General features: G+C 40.5%; 1 protein-coding gene across 22 annotated transcripts in view; it reads left to right on the top strand.

Moving 5' to 3' along the window:
• TCF20 (transcription factor 20) overlaps window positions 1–22,592 on the top strand; it is a 201,662-nt gene that overhangs the window by 157,384 nt on the left and 21,686 nt on the right. For 14 of the 22 annotated variants that reach the window (XM_083462644.1, XM_083462643.1, XM_083462625.1 and 11 more), the window contains 3 exons: window positions 4,262–4,311; window positions 6,863–6,990; window positions 13,176–14,454. In XM_083462644.1, coding sequence (XP_083318770.1) covers window positions 4,262–4,311; window positions 6,863–6,946 — 134 coding nt within the window. In that variant the 3' untranslated portion in view covers window positions 6,947–6,990; window positions 13,176–14,454. Of the gene's footprint in view, window positions 1–4,261; window positions 4,312–6,862; window positions 6,991–13,175; window positions 14,455–22,592 lie in introns of those variants that run through there. The other 8 variants (XM_083462632.1, XM_083462631.1, XM_083462634.1 and 5 more) reach the window with 2 other exon arrangements.

Here is a 22,592-nt window from a genome sequence, read left to right as displayed (position 1 = left end):
CAAATTATGGAAAAAGAATTTGCTTCAAATACCAGAATTTATGTTTACAAGTGTCAACCACAAGACAAATATTTACTAATGCAGAGTTTAAAACCTGTTTCCTCTTGGAAAATAATTAGGACTTCTGCCAAAGTATGCTAAAAGTAGAACAGAAAGGATCATGATTTGTGTGGTTTCTGCCTTTCCTCATTTGAAGGAGTGAATTGAATTATAGTACCTGCTTCCTCTATTAATATAATTAGATGTAATCATAAGACATTTGGAGTGCCAGAGATTGGCAAGAGACTAAAATGGCAGACCAGTGAAGGGAGTTGGAACCAGAGAGGATAGCTATTGTTGAGCTGCAAAGCACTTCAGAGCATTTGCTGTAACAACATGCTTGTGTGTTGTTACATTTTTATTACTGTCATATAAAAATCTTACTTGAAGAATCCTTTGTGTTAGCATATCCTTGTATAGTGTGCCTCTCATATGAGTCAGCTCTAATTCTAGATACTTTTGGATATGCATGCGTTGGAGCTTTTTCTTTGGATTTTGTGGAGCATATGAGACTGGTGCCTGCTTCCCATACTGGTATTTCAACAACATGGAGTTGCTACTGTCTATAATCCTGACATGACTAAATAAAACTACCTTCCAAGAAAGACATTGAATTCTGCTGAGTCAGCCTTCTATTTTTGGCCTCTCTTAACTTTCCGTAACATAGACAGGAATAGTCTTACTACTGTCGTCTGCCTCTGACATAAGAGTGGGAAAATTAAAGAAGAGTACAGATATTAGTAGTTGCTGGTTAGTATGGTCAAACGTACAGTATGTAACTTATCCAGATCCACAGGATGCTGTGGATCTGGATAATTTAAAAACTGAGATGAAACATTGTGAATGAGATTTGTATGCCTTCCTGCAGTATAAATGCTGTACTTGGTTCTTTAAAAAACAAAAGAAAAATTTGAAGCTGAATTAATTCTGTGCAAGGATGTAAGAATGGTACCCCTCCCACCACTAATTGCTGGAAAATTTACCAAGCCCCTCTCCTTCCTGTTTTTCTTCTCCACCCCCCTGAAGGTTGTTTTGTTTTGTTTTTGTTTTTTAAACTTGCTTGGTTCCTGTCACAATGAGTCAAAATTAGTCAGTACCAACAAAGTATGAAGAAAATGTGTGGGATCTTTGCTTCTTGACAACACACACTTATTTATTTATTTATTTATTTATTTATTTATTTATTTATTTATTTATGTTTTCCTTTGTTGTCTGGAGTTTAGAATATTAATGGAGTTTGGAATATTGAGGTCTACCTGCCTTGCAGGAAGAGAAGCAGCAGCCGAGAGTGAGGCTCTGTCAGTTCCACATGCTTCTGCTCTCACCAGCCAAGCTGGGCCTAGTCTCCCACTCCAAACAGTGGTCATCCATTTTATATGCCCTGTGAAATAGAGAAGCAGCAGCACCTCCTCTCACCATTGTTTTCACCAGCTAGGTTGCCCCCACCCTCAACAAAAATAACTTTTGGAACCAACTCTCTATGAGGAAGAGCAGCAGAATCTATGGATGATGGTATCAGCTGGGACCCTGTGAGTCTTGCCAAAGGCAGAGTAACAAGAAACCAGCAAATTCCAGCTACATCCCAGAAAGCCAAAACTCCACCCTCAACAGCCTCTACCTACATTAAAGCCACTTCTAGGAAAGTCTGGTTACCAGACTGTTTCTCAGTGACCAAAGAGCTGACCCTTATAATAACTTTGTAATAGAAAAAAATGGTGCCTAAATTTGCTTATTTTTATTTTATCTTCCATCACCATTACTTTTTCCTTTTATATCACGTCTTCTTAGATTGTAAACTTGTAGATAGAGACCATATTGTTTTTATTGATCTGTAAGCAATTATGTGACCCTTCTTGACTGAAGAGCAGGGTATAAATACGTTGAAATAAATGAATGAATGATAACAATGAAGTGGACATTAAAGCATGGTATAGTAATATCTTTGCTAAAAGCGGATGAATTATTGTTGTACTAATATACTTTCTTAAGAATGGAATTATAGTTTATTTTGTAAACAGAAAAATGAATTATATGCTGAATAGAAAGCATTTTGGAATGCTTCTGATTACTGTACAACTATTTTGTGAATATACAATTTTAGAAATTTTATTTGAGAAATTGGCATATGCAAGTCTATTACTCAGTTAGTGTGACTTTGTTTTCTGCTTCTATCCTGAAATTTTTCAAAACAAATATTTTTGCTGTTAGAAAGTAGATATTGCTCTTGTTCTCAGTAAGGAATTCATTATCTTGAGTCAAGAACAGTTTAAACTTTTTTTCCAGGGAGGTGGCTACTAAACATGCTGATATCTATTCACTGCTTGTTTGTTATTGGGTGAATCACTTTGACTTGTGTGGAGAGCCAGACATGCTTACTTCAAACCAACATTTGCTTCTAATTGGACCTTCATGGCAATCACAAAAAGCCTGTAAAAATTTTTTTTTGAGGAAGAGATGGCGTCAGTAAGATTGATCTGGTGAGAGGAGAGATTGCTTAACAAAACATTTGGCATCATTTTTTGATGCCGTCCTTATAAGAACAATTCTCTTCAGACTGAAGTGTAAACAACATTCCCCTGGAATATACAGTAACAAGCCAACTTCATGAGAAACTCATGAGCAGAGCTTTCCAAACTGTATGTCGCGACACGTTAGTTTGTCGGCTGCAGTGTGTAGGTGTGTTGCACAAACGCTTCCTGCCCTCTTCCTGGGGCTGGGAGGGGTTAGTTTAACCTTTGGTTAAACTGAATTACTGTGTCGCAAAATGATGCATTTCTAAAAAGTGTGTCACCAACTTGAAAACTTTGGAAAACTCTGCAGTAGAGTATATTATAAACCGCAGTCCCTGTTCCTGAGAATACCACCAGCCCAAGATTCATTGAAAGCAAAAGCAAATGTCTTCATGCCGTGTAGGAAGAGGAGTGGGGGGAACATGAGACCAGGGCTTGCTTGGGATTTTACCAGCTTGTACATGCCATCGTAAACCAGCCTTCCCTGCTGTTTGGAACTGAATTGGGAATTGGGAGTCTAAAACATCTGGAGGACACCAAGTTGGAAGGCTGCAATAAACAGTGTTTTCATGTTATGTATGAATGTGGCCCATATGCTTTGAATTGCAGCTGAGATAAATGCTTGTCTTAGAGAACTACACAGAATTGTTTTAGCCTTCTTTAAGCTTCTTTTTACGCGGCTCAGAGCTTGCAATGTGGAACACTGACATACCCCTTGCAGCAAAGGAAACTGAGCCAAAATCAGAGAGAGAACAGTTTTGTCCTTGTTAGTCTCATGCTGACTGTTACAACTTTTCCTGCAGATTGTAGCAGGAGGAGGATATGGTTATAGCACATATTTAAGATTATTTCAAATTAGCATGCTTTTATTTACCACCATGGGAGTCACTTGGAGGTTGTAAGGAATTGTGGGGACTGGATCCATTAATGGTTTTCTGAAAACATACTATCTTGACGAAGCAGCTGAAATTTGACACCCTCCCCCTAAAAAAAGATAGTTAAAAGAATGTAAGGTGCAGCAGGATTACATGTCTGAAACTTGAACTGAAAGTACACCCCAAGGAAGAATGCCCCTAAACAAGTAGTTATTTAATCAAAATTTATTGGTGAGCATGGAATCAATCTGTTAAAGAGCCTCTGTATTGACTTAAGAATTTTGAAAAAAGTGTTTGTAGCACGTTCTTTAGCTGAACAACTTCATGTTACAAGGGGAGATAAGTAGGCATACAGTGGTACCTTGGGTTACAGATGCTTCAGGTTACGCATTTTCGGGTTGTGCACCGTGCCGCACTTGGAAGTACTGGAACGGGTTACTTCCAGGTTTCGTTGCTCGCGCATGCGCAGAAGCGCTAAATCACGCTTTGCGCAGAAGCGCCGAATCGCAGACGCGGCGCTGCGGGTTGCGAATGTGCCTCCTGCATGGATCACGTTTGCAACCCGAGGTTCCATTGTATTCCTAGGAATGTGAGTTTGCTAAGGCTTTTGAGTACATGATTACAGTGTGCTTGCAGGCACCCATCTCTCCTTCAGACATTAGTGGTTACTACACTGTGAGCACCTTTTTCATATTACGAAAAAATGATCTATAATTGGAGATAAAGAAGCAGACATACACTTTTGTTAGCAGTATGGTTTAAAATCACTTCATGCTGGGTTTGGAGTTGGTGGCTATTTGCAGAATATTTTTTACCTTTTGTTTTCTTCTCTTTTAGATTGTTTACTAAACGAAGAGAATTTCTCAGTGAGGTGCCCCAAGCACAAGGTAATAAAGTTGTTATCAGTTTGCTGCCATTTGCTATATAGGTCTCATCATAGTTTATTTTTAGACATTTTGTGTCTGGGCAATGCTTTCTAAATATACTCTTCGGCATCTCTATAGTGTGTGTGTGTGTGTGTGTGTGTGTGTGTGTGTGTGTGTGTGTGTTTGTTTCCGTTTCCATTTCCTGTGGGATGGCATGGTCAGAAAATATGAGTCTTCATATTTTCTTTATTCTGTGGAATTAGTTTATTTTAATCTGGATTCTGTTCATTCTATGAAAGATACCTTCAGTGCATAGCTTTTGTACTGAGTGTTTTTCTTTGGCTGTAGCTATTCAGCGAATGTTCTGTTAAAAGTGGTTGTCTGCAAATAGTCTGAGAAAATGAAGTTTTGAAATGGATGGAAAGCTGATTGGAAAATTCCTTTCATCAATTGATCTCTTGGAGATGGGTCGGCATTATTTGCTGTGCTGGACACAGCTGGCCAGCTAATTCTTGTCTACTTGTTCAACCTCTGGGTATATTGTTAAAGCACCAATTTGTAAAATAAGCATAATGTACTTTTCTGTATATAAGTAGGCAATATAAAGTTGGATGATAATTTATAACATGCAGACCTGGTTGAGCCTCTGCTTGTTGAATGATGCTTTATGATGTGTAAAGGTGTATTTGGTATACCCCCCTTGTTCTCTATTCATAAACAGTACAGAACAAGGAATGTGGAGCTATCTGAAGATCAGCCATCTATCTCTGTGAAAGAAAGCTATAAAATTCTTTGAGCCTAAACTTAATTTGCCAAAGTAGAAGGCTGCTTTGTTAAATAGTTATATTAGAAATACAGATATTTTCAAGTTCACAGGTCATGTTGGATTCAGACTTCTGGAAATAGCCAAACCTCAGATAACTGAATAAAAACTGCACATCATATTATGTCTTCACAGATATTTAGGTTATATTGGATAGTGTTGACCGCTTGCCAAAAAACCCCCATGTTTTTGCTGACTAAATGTACCAAATTGATTATTATAGAACAAGATTAGTCTTTAAGGAGCAAAAATTACCAGAGTTCAGGAGAGAATACCAACATAAACAAACAGAGGCATCATTGCTAATTTATGTGAGAAATGAGCATTCAGCCACCAAATTGTTGATTTTAGTAATTAAAGCCTTTTGTTGTTGTTGCATATATTTGTTCTAATATTTATACTCTGCCTTTGATTCATGAATCCACGAGCAGCTTATAAAACTGGTGAGAACCACAATGCAGGTTAAGAACAATACAGTATCGCAATACCATAAAATAGGAATACCAAACAAACAGGATATGGCTCTTCCCTTGATAAATATGTCACTAACAGTCACTCTTCTGATCCAAATGTTCTTTTGCGTATCAGAAGTCGGGCATATGCTGTGTAGAATTGCATTGAGCTTTCTGTGAACCATGTTTGCCTTGTCTGTATGGTACTGATAAATGGGTCCAGGAACCATTTTGGAATGAATAAATATTATTTCCTCATTTCTAAATTTTTCAGATAAGTTTAAAAGCAAAAGTGTGCCATGAGAAACCAAATTCTGCAACCTATATGTATTTTTTATGTGCTGGGCAAATTGCAGAATTGTAAAGTTGGAAGGGACTACAAGAGTCATCTAGTCCAACGTCCTGCAGTGCAGAAATCATTTGCCCAGTATGGGGCTCTAACCCAATTATTCAGGGTCCTGAAACCTCATCCCCCAATCTCCTGTATAGTCTTTTTAACATTGGAGAATCCACCAGGCATTGTGGGTGCACACACTGTTCAAGTTGATCTGCATAACCATAAAGCCTAGGAGATGTTTTACTAAAAATAAAATTAAGTATGTGACTCTCAAGGTACTGACCACAGTATATCTATTTTTGCTATTTTTCTGCGATTCTGGAATATGTGCAACATTGTTTAGAAACTGTGTTGTGTTTCAATGGAAGACAAAGACTTCTGCTCTCTATGGAGTGACCCCTGTATTAAAAAGTGGTTGTTTTAGAATTAATTGAGATATAGCAAGAAGTAACACTTTTAATTTGGAAAGGAGAGTACTTCTAGATATGTTACTTGTTTTGTAGTATTAACACCTCTTTTCTGTTGTAAGTTGATTCTTTTGGTTAAGATAATGAAAACCAGATATAATCTGTTTCAACATCCACAAGGTGAAAAAAAAAGGTTAAGGCTGACATTTCTGATCAATGGTTAAAAACACCTGACACCAGGGAGCAAAAATCTTTCACACAATGTCCTTTCAGAACACTTAAGGAAGAAGCTGTAAAAACCTTCTTGTTGCTCAGCTGGAAAGCTTTGTGATTATGGAGCACAGCTCAACTTTCTTGCTAAACTGCTTATTTCTTTCCTCCCAAAGTTCCAAATGCTGTCATGCAGAAATCCTGTCTGAAGATCTGTGTTTGCTTCTCGTACTGATGCTCCTTTCTCTTTCATTCTCCACATGTTCCATCTTCCTTCTCATCTGCCTCTCTCCTTTTATCTTCTCTTTCCCCCTCACCTTCTTCTTGGCATACTGGACATTAGCCCCTCCTCCCTTGCTCTCTTCCCTCCTTGCAGAACAAGATGGTGAAAGGCAGCCTCAGCACAGAGCAGTCGGAGCGGGGGTGAGGGGGGAAGTGTGTTCGTGGGAATGAAAATAAAAGCAAGCACAGGTGAGTTGAGGGAAGTTGCCACTTTCTCTCCAGCCCGAGGGAGAAATAGGTGGTGATATTGCTATGCAGAGATTTTAACTTTGACTCCTGTTTACTTGTATTTTGATACTAAGCTCGCCACTTCACCAATGAAGGGCAGAACTGGGGAGAAGCCCTTTTCTGCTGTATCCTAATGGACTTCCCATGTATCACCTGTTTGTCTATTTATGTAAACACAGAAGCTTGGGTGTTTTATATATCATCATTTGATGGGTAACTCTCATATTTCACTTAGATTCCCATTTTCTGAGCTCCAGTAAGTCAAGATCAGTTGCCTGCCTGACAGCCTAGAAGAAAAGGCAGTGATTAGCTCTGCATAGCATCATAAGCATAACATACTTTCAGTGTTCTGGAAAAAGCAGAGAGAGAGAGAGGAGAGCTGTCTTTCTGAGCTCAGCAGAAGCAATCAGAACACTCTGAGGAAAACAGACTCAGATAGTCTAATGATGGTTTTTCTTTGCCCTCCCAGTCCATGCCAGATATACACTGGGATGAAGTTCCAGGGCTGATCCTTCTATCCTTTTGGCTGAGAAATCCACAGGAAGCCTGGAACAGACTTACATGTGACTATTGTGTGTGTGTGTGAGAGAGAGAGAGAGAGAGTGCATCTGCCTGGCTTCCTTGCTTTTTTCAACTGTGTTACTCTGTTTCTTTCCCCCTCTGCCATGTTGTTACCACTATCTCCCCCACCTCTTCAAGCTGTGAGGGTATTGCAAATACCTGTCCAAGCCCAGGACAAGGCCTCTACTATAATGCTGCTTCGTTTGTCAATGAAGCCAGGAAGCCAGTCGCTCTTTAAAGCTAGAACGAGGGTGTATGTATGCATATGCATATGCAGTTACTATACCAGTCCAGCTCTGCTCAGCTCTGCCCCCATGGCAGTGGGAATGCACCTCTCTCCTGGAGACCATTGTTATTCCCCACAGACGACCAGCTTGAGTGCTGAGTTGCAAGGCTCATCCACATAGAATGAGTTTTTCATCTCAAGATAGTTTTTTTTACCGGCATCCTCATATTGAAATCACTCCTACCATAATATTGTTATATTTTCATATCTTGGTATGTTTTTAGTTCTTGTGGATGTGGGTGTTTAGATAATGCTAGCCTGTTGTCCACATTTTGTAGACAGTGAAACCAAGATGCTAACACTCAATGAGTTCTTCCAAAAGACACACAAAAAATGGTAATCTAAATCTAAAAATAGGGCAGAGGTTTTCCTCATAGAGTTTTAAAAAGCAATTTACACCACAGGGAGCTTGTTGAAAATTAGCATTGAACATTCATTCTCTGATTACTATTTCATTGTGTCTTGTCATGTTTGAATTGGGGCATGAACATTTATTTAGCTGTAAGTGCATTCAATAGACAATCCTATATGAACAAATTTAGCTTTATGAATTGAGATTTTCCTTAATAGGTGGTTCAGTTAGGATGGCTTTCACAGGGATTGTTCACAGAATAATGGAGATATCTTCAGTGTACTGGAACTATGCCATCATTAGTATCTTTATCATTACAGAATGGGAATGCACACTTTATAAAATATTGATAAGTTAGGTGGTTTGCTGAAGTCCCTGTCTCTTATTGGTATTTATTGGTCTTTCTTTCTCCCTTACCTATTCACGAATATTTTGTGAGTTTGAACAAGTTCTGCCCACCTTATTTTGCTTACATGCAAGACGGTACATGTATAAGTTGGAATTGTGACCTTGTTTCATCCATGCCACTTCTTTCTCACCATTTAGAAATTATTTGCGCACATCATTGTTTGTTTTTTCCTTTGTTTTTAAGCATTGCTTGAAATCCTTGTGTTTGCTTCTAGCCAGGTGACTGTGAATGGGCTTTGTTGATACTTTATGAAGTGAATGTTTTAACAGAGCAGATTTTATTCATTTATAAGATTTGTTATTACTGCAGGCAATCCAGGGCAAGGCACAAAACAATACTATAATATCAACCCCTTTGAACTATCAGGAGAACTGCCTAATACCTGAAGGGTAGTGCACAAAATGCTGTGTCATTTAGAATGGTTTGGCTGTGTGCCTTCTTCCTGGTGCAGTGAAGGCCCCTGAAAGCAATACATAAAGGCTATCCTGGTCACACAGAGATGGGATGTCTCCACCTGTTTCTTTCTGAGCTGGTTGCTCCAGTAGTTCTGCAACATTTCTGAGGCAAGAAGATGAACTGTGAATGAATCTAGTGATCTGCATTGTCTCCAGGAATTAGAAGAGAGCAGAGCACAAAGGAGCAGTGTTGTGTGTCTTGTTGCCTGTCTCTGAGTTTCTGGTTTAGTGCTCTGGCTTGTTTCCAGGTAAGGGCAGGCCTCTCATATACAAAAGCCTGAGGCAGGAGTCTCCCAGCTCTTTCTAAAGAAACCTATAATGGATTATGAATGCCAATCATTTGCTTTTAATATTTTTGGGAATATCTCTTTTCAGTTAATTGTCTCATGTCCATTTACACTTTACCTAGGTCTTTTTTGATATCAGAAAAATATGCCTACTTTGTAAATGAGTTGGGGGAGGTGGCTCCTTTTGAGTTATAGGTGTCCTAGATCTGTGACTGGCAGTAGAGAATGGGTTAAAAGGTAAAGGACCCCTGACAGTTAAGTCCAGTCGCGAACGACTCGGGGGTTGCGACGCTCATCTCGCTTTACTGGCCGAGGGAGCTGACGTTTGTCCGCAGACAGTTTTTCCGGGTCGTGTGGCCAGCATGACTAAGCTGCTTCTGGCAAAACCAGAGCAGCACACAGAAATGCCATTTACCTTCCCGCCGGAGCGGTATCTATTTATCTACTTGCACTTTGATGTGCTTTTGAACTGCTAGGTTGGCAGGAGCAGGGACCGAGCAATGGGAGCTCACCCCATCATGGGGATTCGAACCACTGACCATCCGATTGGCAAGCCCTAGGCTCAGTGGTTTAGACCACAGTGCCACCCACGTACTTTGGTTATTTTCTCCTGTTGATTCATCAAAATAGTGAAATTAGTTTTGATGTGCTTTCATAAGCAGTGGAGGGTAGTTCCACTGTCAGTTAACTTGTAACAGGGCAGTATATGCAAGAATAGCTATGTTTCTAATTATGAGACTTCAACTTATACATTTTGGAATTCTCTGGCTTCCCACTTCTAGGAATTTAAATCATTGGATCCTAGTTTCATATCCTGGTTAGTAAACAAATTAAGCCAGTTTTCTGACTTATATCTAATGGAAAACCTTGGATTTAAAAATCCACCATAGAAGTGTTGAAGCCAGCATGTAAGGGGATGGGAGAAGTACGTGAGTATCATACGTCTTCTTGGCTAAGATTGTTACTTTCAAAAGAGCCGTTTACCTACAACTCTGCTTCAACATATTTTATAATTTTTTAAAGGATTTCTATGCCGTCCAAATAAATTCAGGGCATTGTGCATCATATGCCAGTTATAATACAGTATGTCATATGGGCTGATGTTGGTTTTTATTTTTACTTAACTGTTTGTATGTAGTATATTTCCACCTTGATTTTCTTGGTAAAAGAGAAATAGTGCATAAAATTGAAAATAAAATGGCTGGTATATTTGGGGAGGATGGTTAGAAGGGCGGGTGCTGTTACTTTTTGAATGCATGTGAAGGTTGGGATGGGGATTCTTACATGCTTTAGCAATATAGATTCAAAGGTTAAATTCATCTAGAACAGAAGGGTCTGAGTTTGTGTATTTGGCATTACTAAGTCTAGAGTTTATTTGTCTGAAGGCTAGGGGAAATTAAGGGGTTACCATACCTTCAGTGCCACAGCACTTGTGGCCTGTTACACCCAGAAGCATTTGTCTGACTGCAAAGCTTATCAGTGATGATACAGCATTGAGAATATGCTTGTCGGTAATACTTGCTAGACCAAACCTCCAGGCTCTGCATGCCTTCATCTGCACTAAAGGTTGTGCCCTTCTGGAACTCATTCCCGGTCCTGCTTCCTTCTGGAAGAAGAGTAGGTTCAAGAGCCAAAAGAACAATAAATGCTGCTGGACTCAGTACTGGAGAATTGTGTTTGCTTCTCTTCCTGTCCACATGATAGCAGAGGCAGATTTTGCAGTGGCAGGGCTATGTGTTCTCATGGATCAGCCAGATGTGTTCTCGTTAGTTCCCAATTTTTCAGATTTCCCAGCTCTTTCAAGGAAAGCGCGAATATGTATCTGTCATGAAAATTTTGTAACACACAGGATTTTCTCCCAATTCCATTCGCCTTGTTCCAGCCATTCATTTCTGCCTCTCCAAGGATCAGTAAACAGTAATAATGCTTTTTACAGCCACAAGACTTCATGCCATTAAAAAGAAAAAAGAAAAAGACCCCACCCCAAATATCAAGATTGGACAACAGAACCAAAGTGGATGGCTAAGGGCAAGCAGAGAGTTAAAAACTAAGGCAAAGTTTTATGACGGGGGGAAAAAAGATTCCTTTAAAGGAATTAAAATGCATTTAATGTTGAAGAAATTTATTTATTTATTAAATTTCTACACTGCTTTATATTTTTAAGAAAAATCTCAAAGCCGTTTACAGCATATTAAATCAGTAAAACAAAAATAAAACAATCTGAAGAAAATCAAATATAGAGTTTACAGTCAAAGCAATATAACAGAAAACTAAAATATTATCTTAAAGGTTTCAAAATAAAACATTACAAAGGAGGTCAACTACAGAATACATATTTAACATAGTAGGGCTGGGTGAGTCTGGGCCCCACCTCCTAGGCCAGGTGGAATGGGCCTTGCAGGGAGCGGTCTTCACGCTTCACTGTTAAGTTTTTAAGTTAGTTTTAAAAATCGACCTAAAAGTCCTCTTTCTTTGCTTAAGCTGTTCAAATGCAAGATGCATGTATGCCTCCTATAGAAGTAAAAGTCAGTGGTCCAAAACAGTTTACAGTATCTGAAAGATAGATGGTTGGTAGCCAGTGTGCTCAGGAATAAGACCCACAATTAAGAAGCAAGGAGATATAAGGGAATATGATTCAAACTGAAAATTCAGTTGAATTTCCCAGGTCCCACTCATAATAGAGAAAAGTGGTCTGATAGATAGAAAGGCTAACCAGCCCCTCCCCCTCTTTTGGGGAATAGGGCTCATTCATATTTGATATATCCATACAACAACAAGCATGGAAGAGTCAATTTGAAAAGTCAGTATCACTCTTAAGATCCCCACTGCTCGTGCAAAGGACTCACACTTTAGCTAAGCCCCTTTTAAGTGTTGGTTGGTTTAGGCTGCAACCCTGTGCACAGTTACTTGGATGTATCACTGAATCTTATGGGGCTTACTTAAGCACAAACATTCATAGGAAGGGCTCCTAATTTAAGATGCAGGAAAGATATAATAATAGTTCACATTCTGTGGACAATCTGAAAGGAACTTCACCTAAAGCATTTGCAGAATGTTTAAGGCTGAGTATAACACTCTTAACTAGCAGAATGGAGTGAGTCTGAAACTTCTTGTCCTAGAGTGACTAATAATGGTCTACAAAGGAAATTAAATACATACACATGCCATTGCACAAACTGCTTAAAGTGACATTTGTGCCTCCAGTAAAATAGAACCGATAAATTTCAGCTGATCTTACCTCTAAATCCAGACAATACTGGCTACTGTAGTTAAAGCATCTCCTTAGTGTGTACTCATGGTTGCCAATCTATCATTAGATAGTAATTCTGAGTTGGTTTTTTAATGGTTGCTATCTGGTGGTTGTGCAGGGCCATACAAAGTATGGTGAGATGAAGCCCCTTTCATTGGCTGCCCTGTTATCAGGCTGTAGCAGAGATTCACCCTCTGATTAAATTAGCCACACATTGTATCTTCCAACAGCCATATATCCCAGCGCTAAATGTAATGAATTCTGACATGGACACTTAAACAGAAAGGAATGGGCTATAATTTTTCATTTCATATAATCGCTGAAGAATTGCTTGCTTTTCACGACCTTAAAAGGGTTTTTGGTTTAAGGAAAAAAGAATTATAAATGCTACACTTTCATAAACAGTTCTACCAAGTTTTAAAGTTCTTGGAGTATTGCTGCTACAACATTTCCTTGGGCTATGAACTTAAATTTTGCCAACAAGTTAATAAAAAATGTTTAGCACATGCACATTTTTCTAATGGCAGTGCTTTTCTCCTGTTACAGGTTAAGCTGTTGAGATAAGAAAGCGGTGGACATTCATGATTGGATGGATTCTTTCCCACTGTGCAGTCATGCCCCTCTCTTGATGTGCCTGCCAATGCCAGCACTTCCTTCATCAACTCTTTCATCACACTTGACCGACAACATCACAGAATATGATCAAGGAGTCTGAACCAGCTGTTTTCATGGACACAATCTCCATAGTGACTATGGGATGGGGAGGGAAAAGAAAAGAAAGTGGGGGAATTAAAGAGGGAGGGATAAAATATATATATAGATTATATATATAAAGATCTATTTTTAGTCTTGATAGACTTGTTTTAAATGAAAGGTGCGCTATCCCTTTTTATGCATTAAATTGAATTTTTAGGACCCATATATGTTCCAAGTTGCTTATGAACAAGTATAAGTAAAATTCAAACAAGGCCTTTGCAAATGGAACTCAGCTTGTTTCAAAAGGAGTTATGAGCTTGCTTAATCAAACTTGTCTCTTTACTCCAACTTCCACAACAGATAACCCAGGTTTTAAAGAATATGAATCCCCCCCCCCTGTATGTTGGTGAAATTGTCCGTAGGGGTGGGAGGTGGGAATGAATGGTTGCAGGGAATGGGATGTTTGTATTTGTGTATGTGTGAAAAGGGGATTTTTTTTTTCTTTTTAAGAAACGCTATTTATTTTTATTAAGAAAGGAAGCACCAGAAGACTCCTATGTCATGTGACTTGTGAAATAAGAGTGGCTTCTATTAGCTTCATATACAGATATTCTGACCTTATTATACGTTACTCTGTACCAAAAGGTGGGGGATTTGTGCCATTCTTGGCATTGACAAATACTCCCAAGTCATTCCAAGGAGCTGCTGCCTTTTGGGGGCTAGTCTGGAGGAGGAGGATGTGGGCTTGCCCGCTAGAAAGGGGCATTCAACAGGAAGTCTGAATGTTGACATAATCAGTGTGTGTTAAGCTGACCAGGAAAATCCAATTAACCCTTCTCTTCTCTGTCTTTTGTTTCCCAAAGGAAGGAAGGGAGAATGTCTATTTAGCAGCCTACACCACATGGTTACTTTTAGTTTGTTTGTACATTGTGTAATTTTTAAACATTTGAGTTTTTTAAAAAACAAAACTTTTTCTCTTGTTAAGGCCTTAAGAAGGGGTTAGTGCATCTTTCAGTGGTCACTCTGCCATGGGAATAAAATAGCTGTTTCACAAACAGTTTTATATAAAAAACTAAAACAAAACAAAAAAACCCCACAAAAAAACCTAATAAACTTCATTTTAACCTTGTTTCTTCTGTGGAATGTAATGTATTTTGCTCTTCCTGTCAGTTGCAGTTTTTTCTGTGATTGCTGTTTGGGTCATTTACACACCAACTTAGCTCTCTTAGATTTAAGATAAGTATGTCTCCCTAGCCACCTTGAATGGTTCAGAGAAACTATTCACACTCATATACAGCAAGCTTTCTGAGGGTGTTTTATCTAGCAGAAGCCACTATCAACATTGTTCCTGTATTTTTACAACATTCACAGCCCTGGAATTACTCATTTCATCAGGCTTTGGATAGTCCATTGGGGTTGATATTAAAGGTACATGAGCTCACAAATGTCATCTGATTCCTCTGAGACATGGTGTTTAACTTAGAGAACATCCTGTTGCTGACCACTGGGATATTTGCAATTGTTATAAGTACTCGTGAGCTCTGCACTTAGATTCCACAATGAAAACTTAGCAATTCGGAGCCTACAAGAAAAATCTTCCTCTGTATCCTGATTATCACCACTACTGCATCTGCTCCCTTTGCTTCTTCTCACCAATTTCAGCACCTATTTACTACCATAGTATTGTGTTGGGTTGAAATAAGCGACAGACGAGTAGCAGGTGTCATCTGGGAGGCATCTCTCAAGCAAGCCTCGAGGAGTCCCTTTTATTGAATATTACAACATTGCCACATGTGTGCTTGTTGCTGATTGGTTAACACAAGTACAAAGTAAAGGTGCGCTTGTTGCTGATTGGTTAACACAAGTACAAAGTAAAGGTTACATATAGGCATTAATCACCAATAGATTAAAGGCTGGGAAAGGGAGCACAGAACTAGACCGGCATGAAAACCTCCTAATTAAATTATAACTAGTGATTGATATAGCAAAGCTTAAACAATTACATTCTGATAGATGTGGTCAACTATGCATTAAGAACAGGTCAGAGTGTAATGTTTTCATGAACTCAATATGAACTGAACATTCTGGGATGATGAGGGAATGTCTTGGTATTAGAACAGTTTGTTTAGCATCATGTGCAGAAGCAAAGCTTAGAAGCAAAGCTTCCCATCATGCCACAGTCATGTGCAGAAGCAAAGCTTACCTTCAGTATTGGTCCCTGTTCTAGTTACAGCAGTGATGGCCAAACTTGGCCCTCCAGCTGTTTTGGGACTACAACTCCCATCATCCCTAGCTGACAGGACCAGTGGACAGGGATGATGGGAATTGTAGTCCCAAAACAGCTGGAGGGCCAAGTTTGGCCATCACTGAGTTACAGCATCTGTGGCTCCATTTTCAGTGGTGACTTTTGCAAGTGGTATTTTACATACTGTTTAGACTCCCAACACTTACTCCTACCATGATGCCCCTTAATCTAAGAAAGTTCACTACCATTCATTCCTGCCTGGGTTATTTCCAGTTCCTGCTCTGGCACTGCAGCTGTGAGGTAGGTAAAGTCAACTCATTCACTATTACATTTGTTTATCCAATAGGAGCTGTTAATGTGTTTACCATTCATACACTGGAATTCCCACAATGCTACTGCTGTTCTGCGAGCTGGGATTTTCTGATGCTGGGGAATGAAGATAGAATGTCTGAAATCATAGCGTAATAATCCTGAGCCAAGTTCTCAACAGAAAACCTTTGTAGACGATACCAAGCGTAGTGCAGCATAGTTAAATCTGTCATGCCCAAGGTTCAACAAGCCCCTCCTCTTATAAATGATTCTGTATTCAGAGATGGCTCCAGTCTTGCACTTAAGCAAGTCTTCAAGGATTCCTAGGATAAAGCACTCTATAATTGGCATCCTGCAAACTGGAAAATATCCACAAGATCTAGAAGGATGTGATTGGTGGTAAAGCATATGTACCATGAAAGGAACAGCCTCACTCAGCTCTTGACAAATGGCAGAAAACTCAATATGGCAGAAAAAGGTTACACTTCAGTTGTTCTTGTCCATCCGTCTTCTAATTGCCAGGTGTATTTGCATTGCCTTAGTACCTTCCATGAGATAAAGCTTCCTGCATCTTTGATCTGTTACACTTTGCAGGCAGGACTGGCTACGATTCTTTTATCCTCCCAAGAGCAGGCTTCGCATTTCTTCCTTTAGCATTCCAAATCCACTATGATTGTGCAATCTGAATTTCCTGGTGTGCCACTGAAAACCAACTGCAAAATACAGAGTCTGCAAACACCTGAAGTGTCCCTAGTCTCAAGTGCAAGCCTCCACTCTTCTGCCTCTAGAGTTCTGTGGACTTCTGTGTGTAGCCTGGAAGACCATAACAGTCCTGCTAGATGAGACCAAAAGTATTCTGTTCTCAACGAGATGGGAGAAGACTTTGGACAGGTGCTCTCATTGCTTTGCTTCAGGGTTGAGCTTCTGAGCTTGTGCATCTGCCTGCATGCTTCCCCATCACTCTCATTGCTGGGTACTCATCTTGTGGGAGTGCAAGCTAGGTGGTGAAGGGAAGCAATGGCAGGTGCAGGGCAGGCCCAGTACATTTTAGTATCTGATGAAGATCCCAAAATGGCATGGCCCTCCAAGCCAGGGAAGATCTACATCAGGAACGGGGGGGGGGGGGGGAAATCAACATCAGGAACTGCTGCCCCAGTGGACCATGCCGCCTGAGGCGGTTTCCTCACTTTGCCTCATGGTTGAGCCAGCCCTGGGCAGATGCTTTGGAGGCTGCAAACAGACCACAAGAACGAATAACAACTTGGAAGGAGGAGGAAGAGAAGGCAGGGAGTGCTTAATGGGGGAGTGAGGAGGAGATGGGTGCATCTGTGTTTGTAAAATGGGCTGGGGTTCCTGTGTGTATGATAGAATAAAACAGAAAGAAGAGGGCAGGAGAGAAAACGGGGGTCCCTGCCTACCACCTGACTTGAAAACGGTCTTTGTCTAACCTTATCCTCAAAGTTGTTGAAAAGCTTGAGTGGGACCTTGAAGTTCTCCACAGAACAGTGGAATAAAAATTGAAAAAATAAATGCCGCTGCCTTTATTGCAGCAACGATACTCAGGGGGGGTGAATAAGATGGTGGTAGAATAAAAATGAGCAAACAGGTGTGACCTCATGGGACAGATTAGGTTTATACTCGGTTGTAAACTTGATTTGAGAAGTTAGGAGAATGCTGAACAGGTGGGGAGTGTAGCAAAATGCTTGGCCAGAAATTTGATTGTGAAAGAGTCCCATCTGCTGCAGATAACTTGGTTACAAAATTAATTGAGGGTGTTCTTCAGAATTTTGGGAGGCACAGGCTGCAATCCCATATATATTTACTAGGGGGTAATTTCCATTGAACTCACCAGAAATTTTTGCTGAGTAAACAATCCAGAATGTGAACACAAAAGAAAAACCCAGTATAATCTATTTGGGGCTTACCTTTTGAGGTAATCATGGTTTATGGATTGTTTTGTACAGAAGACTGGTGCCAACCATACTCTTCTATAATGGGATTTCCTCCCAGGTAAATGGGATTAGGATTGCAACTTTAGCAAAGGGAGCAAAAGCCAGCTAGAATAATGATCCTCCTCCTCCTCCTCTCAACTTCCCAATGTTTCTCGTGGGCAAACAAGCCTAAAGGAGAGGAGAGCAGCCACAACTCCCACCCACCCCTTTCAGTTTCTGAAAGACCCTGTGGAGTCCTGGTGGGACTACAGGAGATCATAAACGACATCCTCCTCAAAATGCCTCCATGAGCAAATAATCTTGCAGAAGGGGACGTCTTAACTGGGCATGTCAGCCCTTTGCAGTGGGATCCCTGCCATGCTTACTTAGCACTAACTCCAGCTGAGTTGGGGTGGGGGTGGGGCACTTACTTCCATGTAAATTAGGTTGAGATTGCAGCTTTAGCAAGAGGAGCAAACACAGGATTAGAGCAGTGATCCACCACCACTCCATTGGCTGACAGCAACAGAACAGAAAGGCTGGCTTGCTATAACCACCTGTTCCCAACTTTGCAAAAGTCTTTTGGATCAAACACCTATTTAACCACCACCACACAGAGAGACTCTGTGCAAGTAGATAAATAGGTACCGAACCAGCGGGGAGGTAAATGGCATTTCCGTGCACTGCTCTGGTTCGCCAGAAGCGACTTAGTCATGCTGGCCACATGACCCGGAAGCTGTACGCCGGCTCCCTCTGCCAATAAAGCGAGTTGAGCGCCGCAACCCCAGAGTCGGTCATGACTGGACCTATTGGTCAGGGGTCCCTTTACCTTTACCTTTTTACACAGAGAGAGGTTCTGTCCTCAACTTAGAAGGAAAAAGAGTGGCCAGTTCTGCCATCCAATTGTATTTACTGGGCTGGGTTCAACCTAGAAGAGACAGCAGAGATAGCCCAAACAGCCCCAAAATACAGCAATAGTGTCTAACTTTCATTCCAGGAACACTAGAGATTTAGTTAATGTTTCTTAATGAAAGTTCACATTCTGGGCCTCCTTGCAGGCACGAACCTGTTGCATCAATGGTAATCCTGCCTTGAATGGACTGGGAGGGGCAGCCTTGGCACGGACAGGAGATTCCCCACCCCATCTCATTGTTTTTGCTCCCAGCATTCTTCCTTGGTTTATCCACATCTTCAAATCTTTCTCCACAAGGTATTCCCCCACCCTTCTATCTTTAAATGTGTTCCTATTACTCCATGTTTTGAAAAATCTACATGGGAGATGGGAGAGAGGGGAATAAACCAGGTGAGAACTCAGGACTGAACACTATTCCCTGCAAATCCTGTCAAACCCGAGAGTAACACTAGAGGGCATACACTGACTATTTGTGTGTGTGTTTTGAAATTTTGTTGTTTCTACAAAAAGTGCAAATGTTGCTTATGATTGCTTTGTTATATATTTCGCTCTGATCAGTACATCATACGGCTAGATTTATTATGTTTTTATATATGCTGTAAGCTGCCCAGAGTGGTGGGGGAAACCCAGCCAGATAGGCAGGATATACCGGTAAATAAAATAATTATTATTATTATTATTTTGCATATTTTGAGATTTCTTCTCTGACCCACAGGAGGAGAGTGCTTACTAGTCTGAAGCCAGTGATAAACAGGCATTTTGGGAACCAGCCTCCTGTTTGGTTTTATTGCATTCTTCCTGTATCAAAATACAATAAAAAGAGAGAGAGAGCAATAATTAAAGATATACAAGACATCAGAAACTTCCTGGATTTCATTTGTTGTTGTTTGCAAATTCTGAAGTTGTTTCATCATCATCATCATCATCATCATTATTATTATTATTATTTTCTATACAAATATAGACATAGTAACTTCTTCAGATTAATCAGTTTCACATCTCATGCATGTCTTCTCTGTGCTGCCTAAATGTTTCTCCATATCATCCAGCCTTCAAGAAGAGGAGAAAACTGCAGCTGGGTATTCTTCCACCAGCTCCAATGGATATTATGTTACCTCCTGAAGTCAGTATTTGAAAGTCTGTCCTGTGAAAGGGACTAGAAGAGGTCACAGTTTCTGGTCTAACCAATGTAACTCTGAATACTTTATTAACACATATATGGCTAGTACTGTATTATATATTAAATCATTCAGTAGTGCTTGAATGTGCTATTCATCACGGACAATCTTCACTAGGTATCAACAGCAGTCATACGAACTGTACAGCAATCTGTTTTGCAGCACCGCTGGTCAATTTTATGGAGAGGCTAATGCTTCCTTTTCTACTATCTGAACTTTTGAAGCGCTTTGAAAACATAGAAACCTGACTAGATCAGATATTATAGCTGGACAAGCATAAATGAATGTATGGGCAAATCTATAGTTGCTGTCCTTGTGCAGCTGAAATGAGGTAGGAACAGATTTTTTAACTGTCTAGATACATCCACAGAAAGAAAGGGGGGGGGGGTATTCATTCTGAACAATTGATCATTATGTTAGTGGTGATCCCCAGGCAAAGGGAATTGTGACTGTCGTTCAGCACCCAGAACTGCAGAGGGAGAAACAAGCTGGATGGAACTGTCTGAACATTTTAAATCAGTTTATTCTTCATTAAAAAAAAAGACAAATGCGTGTGGGCACTCTCCAAAGTTATTTATGGACACTTTCTAGTTAACATGCAAGGACAAGTATTGTTTACTGACAGCAAGAAGGCAGGCTTGTTGCCTGCAGGCGGGGCTATTCTCCGATGCAACTCCCACAAGATTTTCATTTGTTGCTGTGATAGATTAGTTGTTGCGAAACTTGAGCAGCGAGCTTTTTTTCTTGGAAGAGAGCACAACTATGTGGATAGGGAGGAGCAGCAGCTAGAACAACACGTACAAGTTGAAAAATAAACAGAAAGGGGCTGACAGAGGAGAGAGGAAGGCGAAGGAAAGCAGAAGGGGATTTATCCAGAGAAGAACAAAATCATGGATCGCTTGCTGTCATTGCGCTCCCTCTTCACAGCTGTATGGAACAACCCCATGCTGTTGGGGATTTTTCTCGTTATTTTCCTCTTGGCCTTTGATTACATGAAGCGTCGGAAACGCTGGAGCCGCTACCCTCCAGGGCCAGTCTCCCTGCCCTTCATTGGCACCATATTGCAGATTGACTTCCACAGCCCTCATGTTTCTTTTACCCAGGTAAGTGCCTCCTGGGGGCTGGGAAACAGAAATGAAGCAAGCCTATACACACCCAAGCACTTTTCTTATAGAAACTCCATAGTGTTAATAAAGGGCATGTCTGGCCAGTATTACCCACACCCTCAGGTTTCATTTGCTGTGCCAAACTTGGAAGGTGTCTAAGCAAAGTTGCAGGCACTGTTTTTTTTTAGGGTGCTGCAATGCTACTTGGGCCTTGTGGAGATCATGCACCGCCCTGGCCTCTGTCTGCAGTAGGGTTGGGCAGGAAGAGCAGAGGTCCGTGGGGAAATGCAGGCAGTGCAGTGCGTGGACTGCAGGGGGAAGAAATAACATTGTTTCCCATCTGCACCCCTTTCGAACTACTATCTGGAACCACACCCTAGCAGTATGAGAAAGGAAGGTGACCACAAACATGCTTCAGTTAGGCTTGGAAACACATTTTGCTTTCCATAACTGCTCTAGAGCCCATAAAATGTGGCACACCAAAGAACTCCTGAACTCGTAAGAACTCCTGATTGAGATTTTGTTTTCTTTTTAGTAGAGGTGACCTCATTTGTGCACGATCAGCACACACATGACCGCTGATGCTTGCACCATTTTTTGGCACTGCGTGGGGGCTGTGTGGGCTGGGTTTACTCATCCTAGTGGATCTAGCTTATGATTGAACCCTAAGTAAGTTGGGACTAACTTGTTTTATGGATTTCAGCGGGCTTTAAGCCCTGGTAACTTGGGTTTAATCTGGCCCTGCTACTGCAAGTACGCCTTCCATAACTAGGCATGCAGTAAGCTGGCAATTTACGTGAGGGTTATGTTCTTGGAATAAAGCCAAATTCGGGGATCGTCAAAAGCCATTGGGTTCAGTGGTGGGTGGGATAGCCAAAGTCATTTTTCCTGGAACCCCGCCCAATTTCCACCCCTTTTTAATTTTTTTGCAGCATGTGTAAGGCTGAATGCACACAAGTAAAATGTGTGCAAGTTGCAGGTTTACTGTATTCTGTGGAATTTGAGGGCTGAAAGAGGAGCAACAATAATTTCCATTAATGGTAATTTTTGTGATCCTGCATTTGCAGGGGATAATCTACCCAGAATGCATATTTCAAATCTTATTATTGCCTGGAGCCTTGGTGAACAAAACTAGAATCTTCAGTTAAGCTGCTTGAGGGCAGAAGAGAACATTCAGTGGTTGCAACCTTTCATTTTGGAGACTTATTTAGATTGCAAAATAATGCTTTTAAGATTTGAAAATGCAAATACCTGCAAGGAAAGATTCTTGTTGGTTTGTTAACTCTTTGGGCTCATCCCCATTTACCTTTTGCCAGTGTTTTTTAAAAAGAAAAAGGAAAAGAAAAAAGGTTCCAGCACTCACCTTGAAGTCGTTACAGTAAGTGCCACACTTTTAACACTTGGGGGGAAACGGTGCTATTACTGCGTTCCCTTGAGTACCCCCAGAAAAAAGCACTGTCTTTTACCACTCATCTTCTAGGCGCAGGTTGGTGCTTTCCTGGTGCATATCAAACTTTGTTTTTTTAGCCCCTCACTCTCCACTGGAAAACTCTATCATTACCACTGAATCAGAGAAGAAAGAAAG

This window comes from Podarcis liolepis (assembly GCF_965112155.1).
Source record: "Podarcis liolepis genome assembly, chromosome: 10".
Classification (NCBI taxonomy): Eukaryota; Metazoa; Chordata; class Lepidosauria; order Squamata; family Lacertidae; genus Podarcis; species Podarcis liolepis.
The sequence above is the reverse complement of the archived record's forward strand: the minus strand, read 5'-3'. Positions and strand labels throughout refer to the sequence as shown.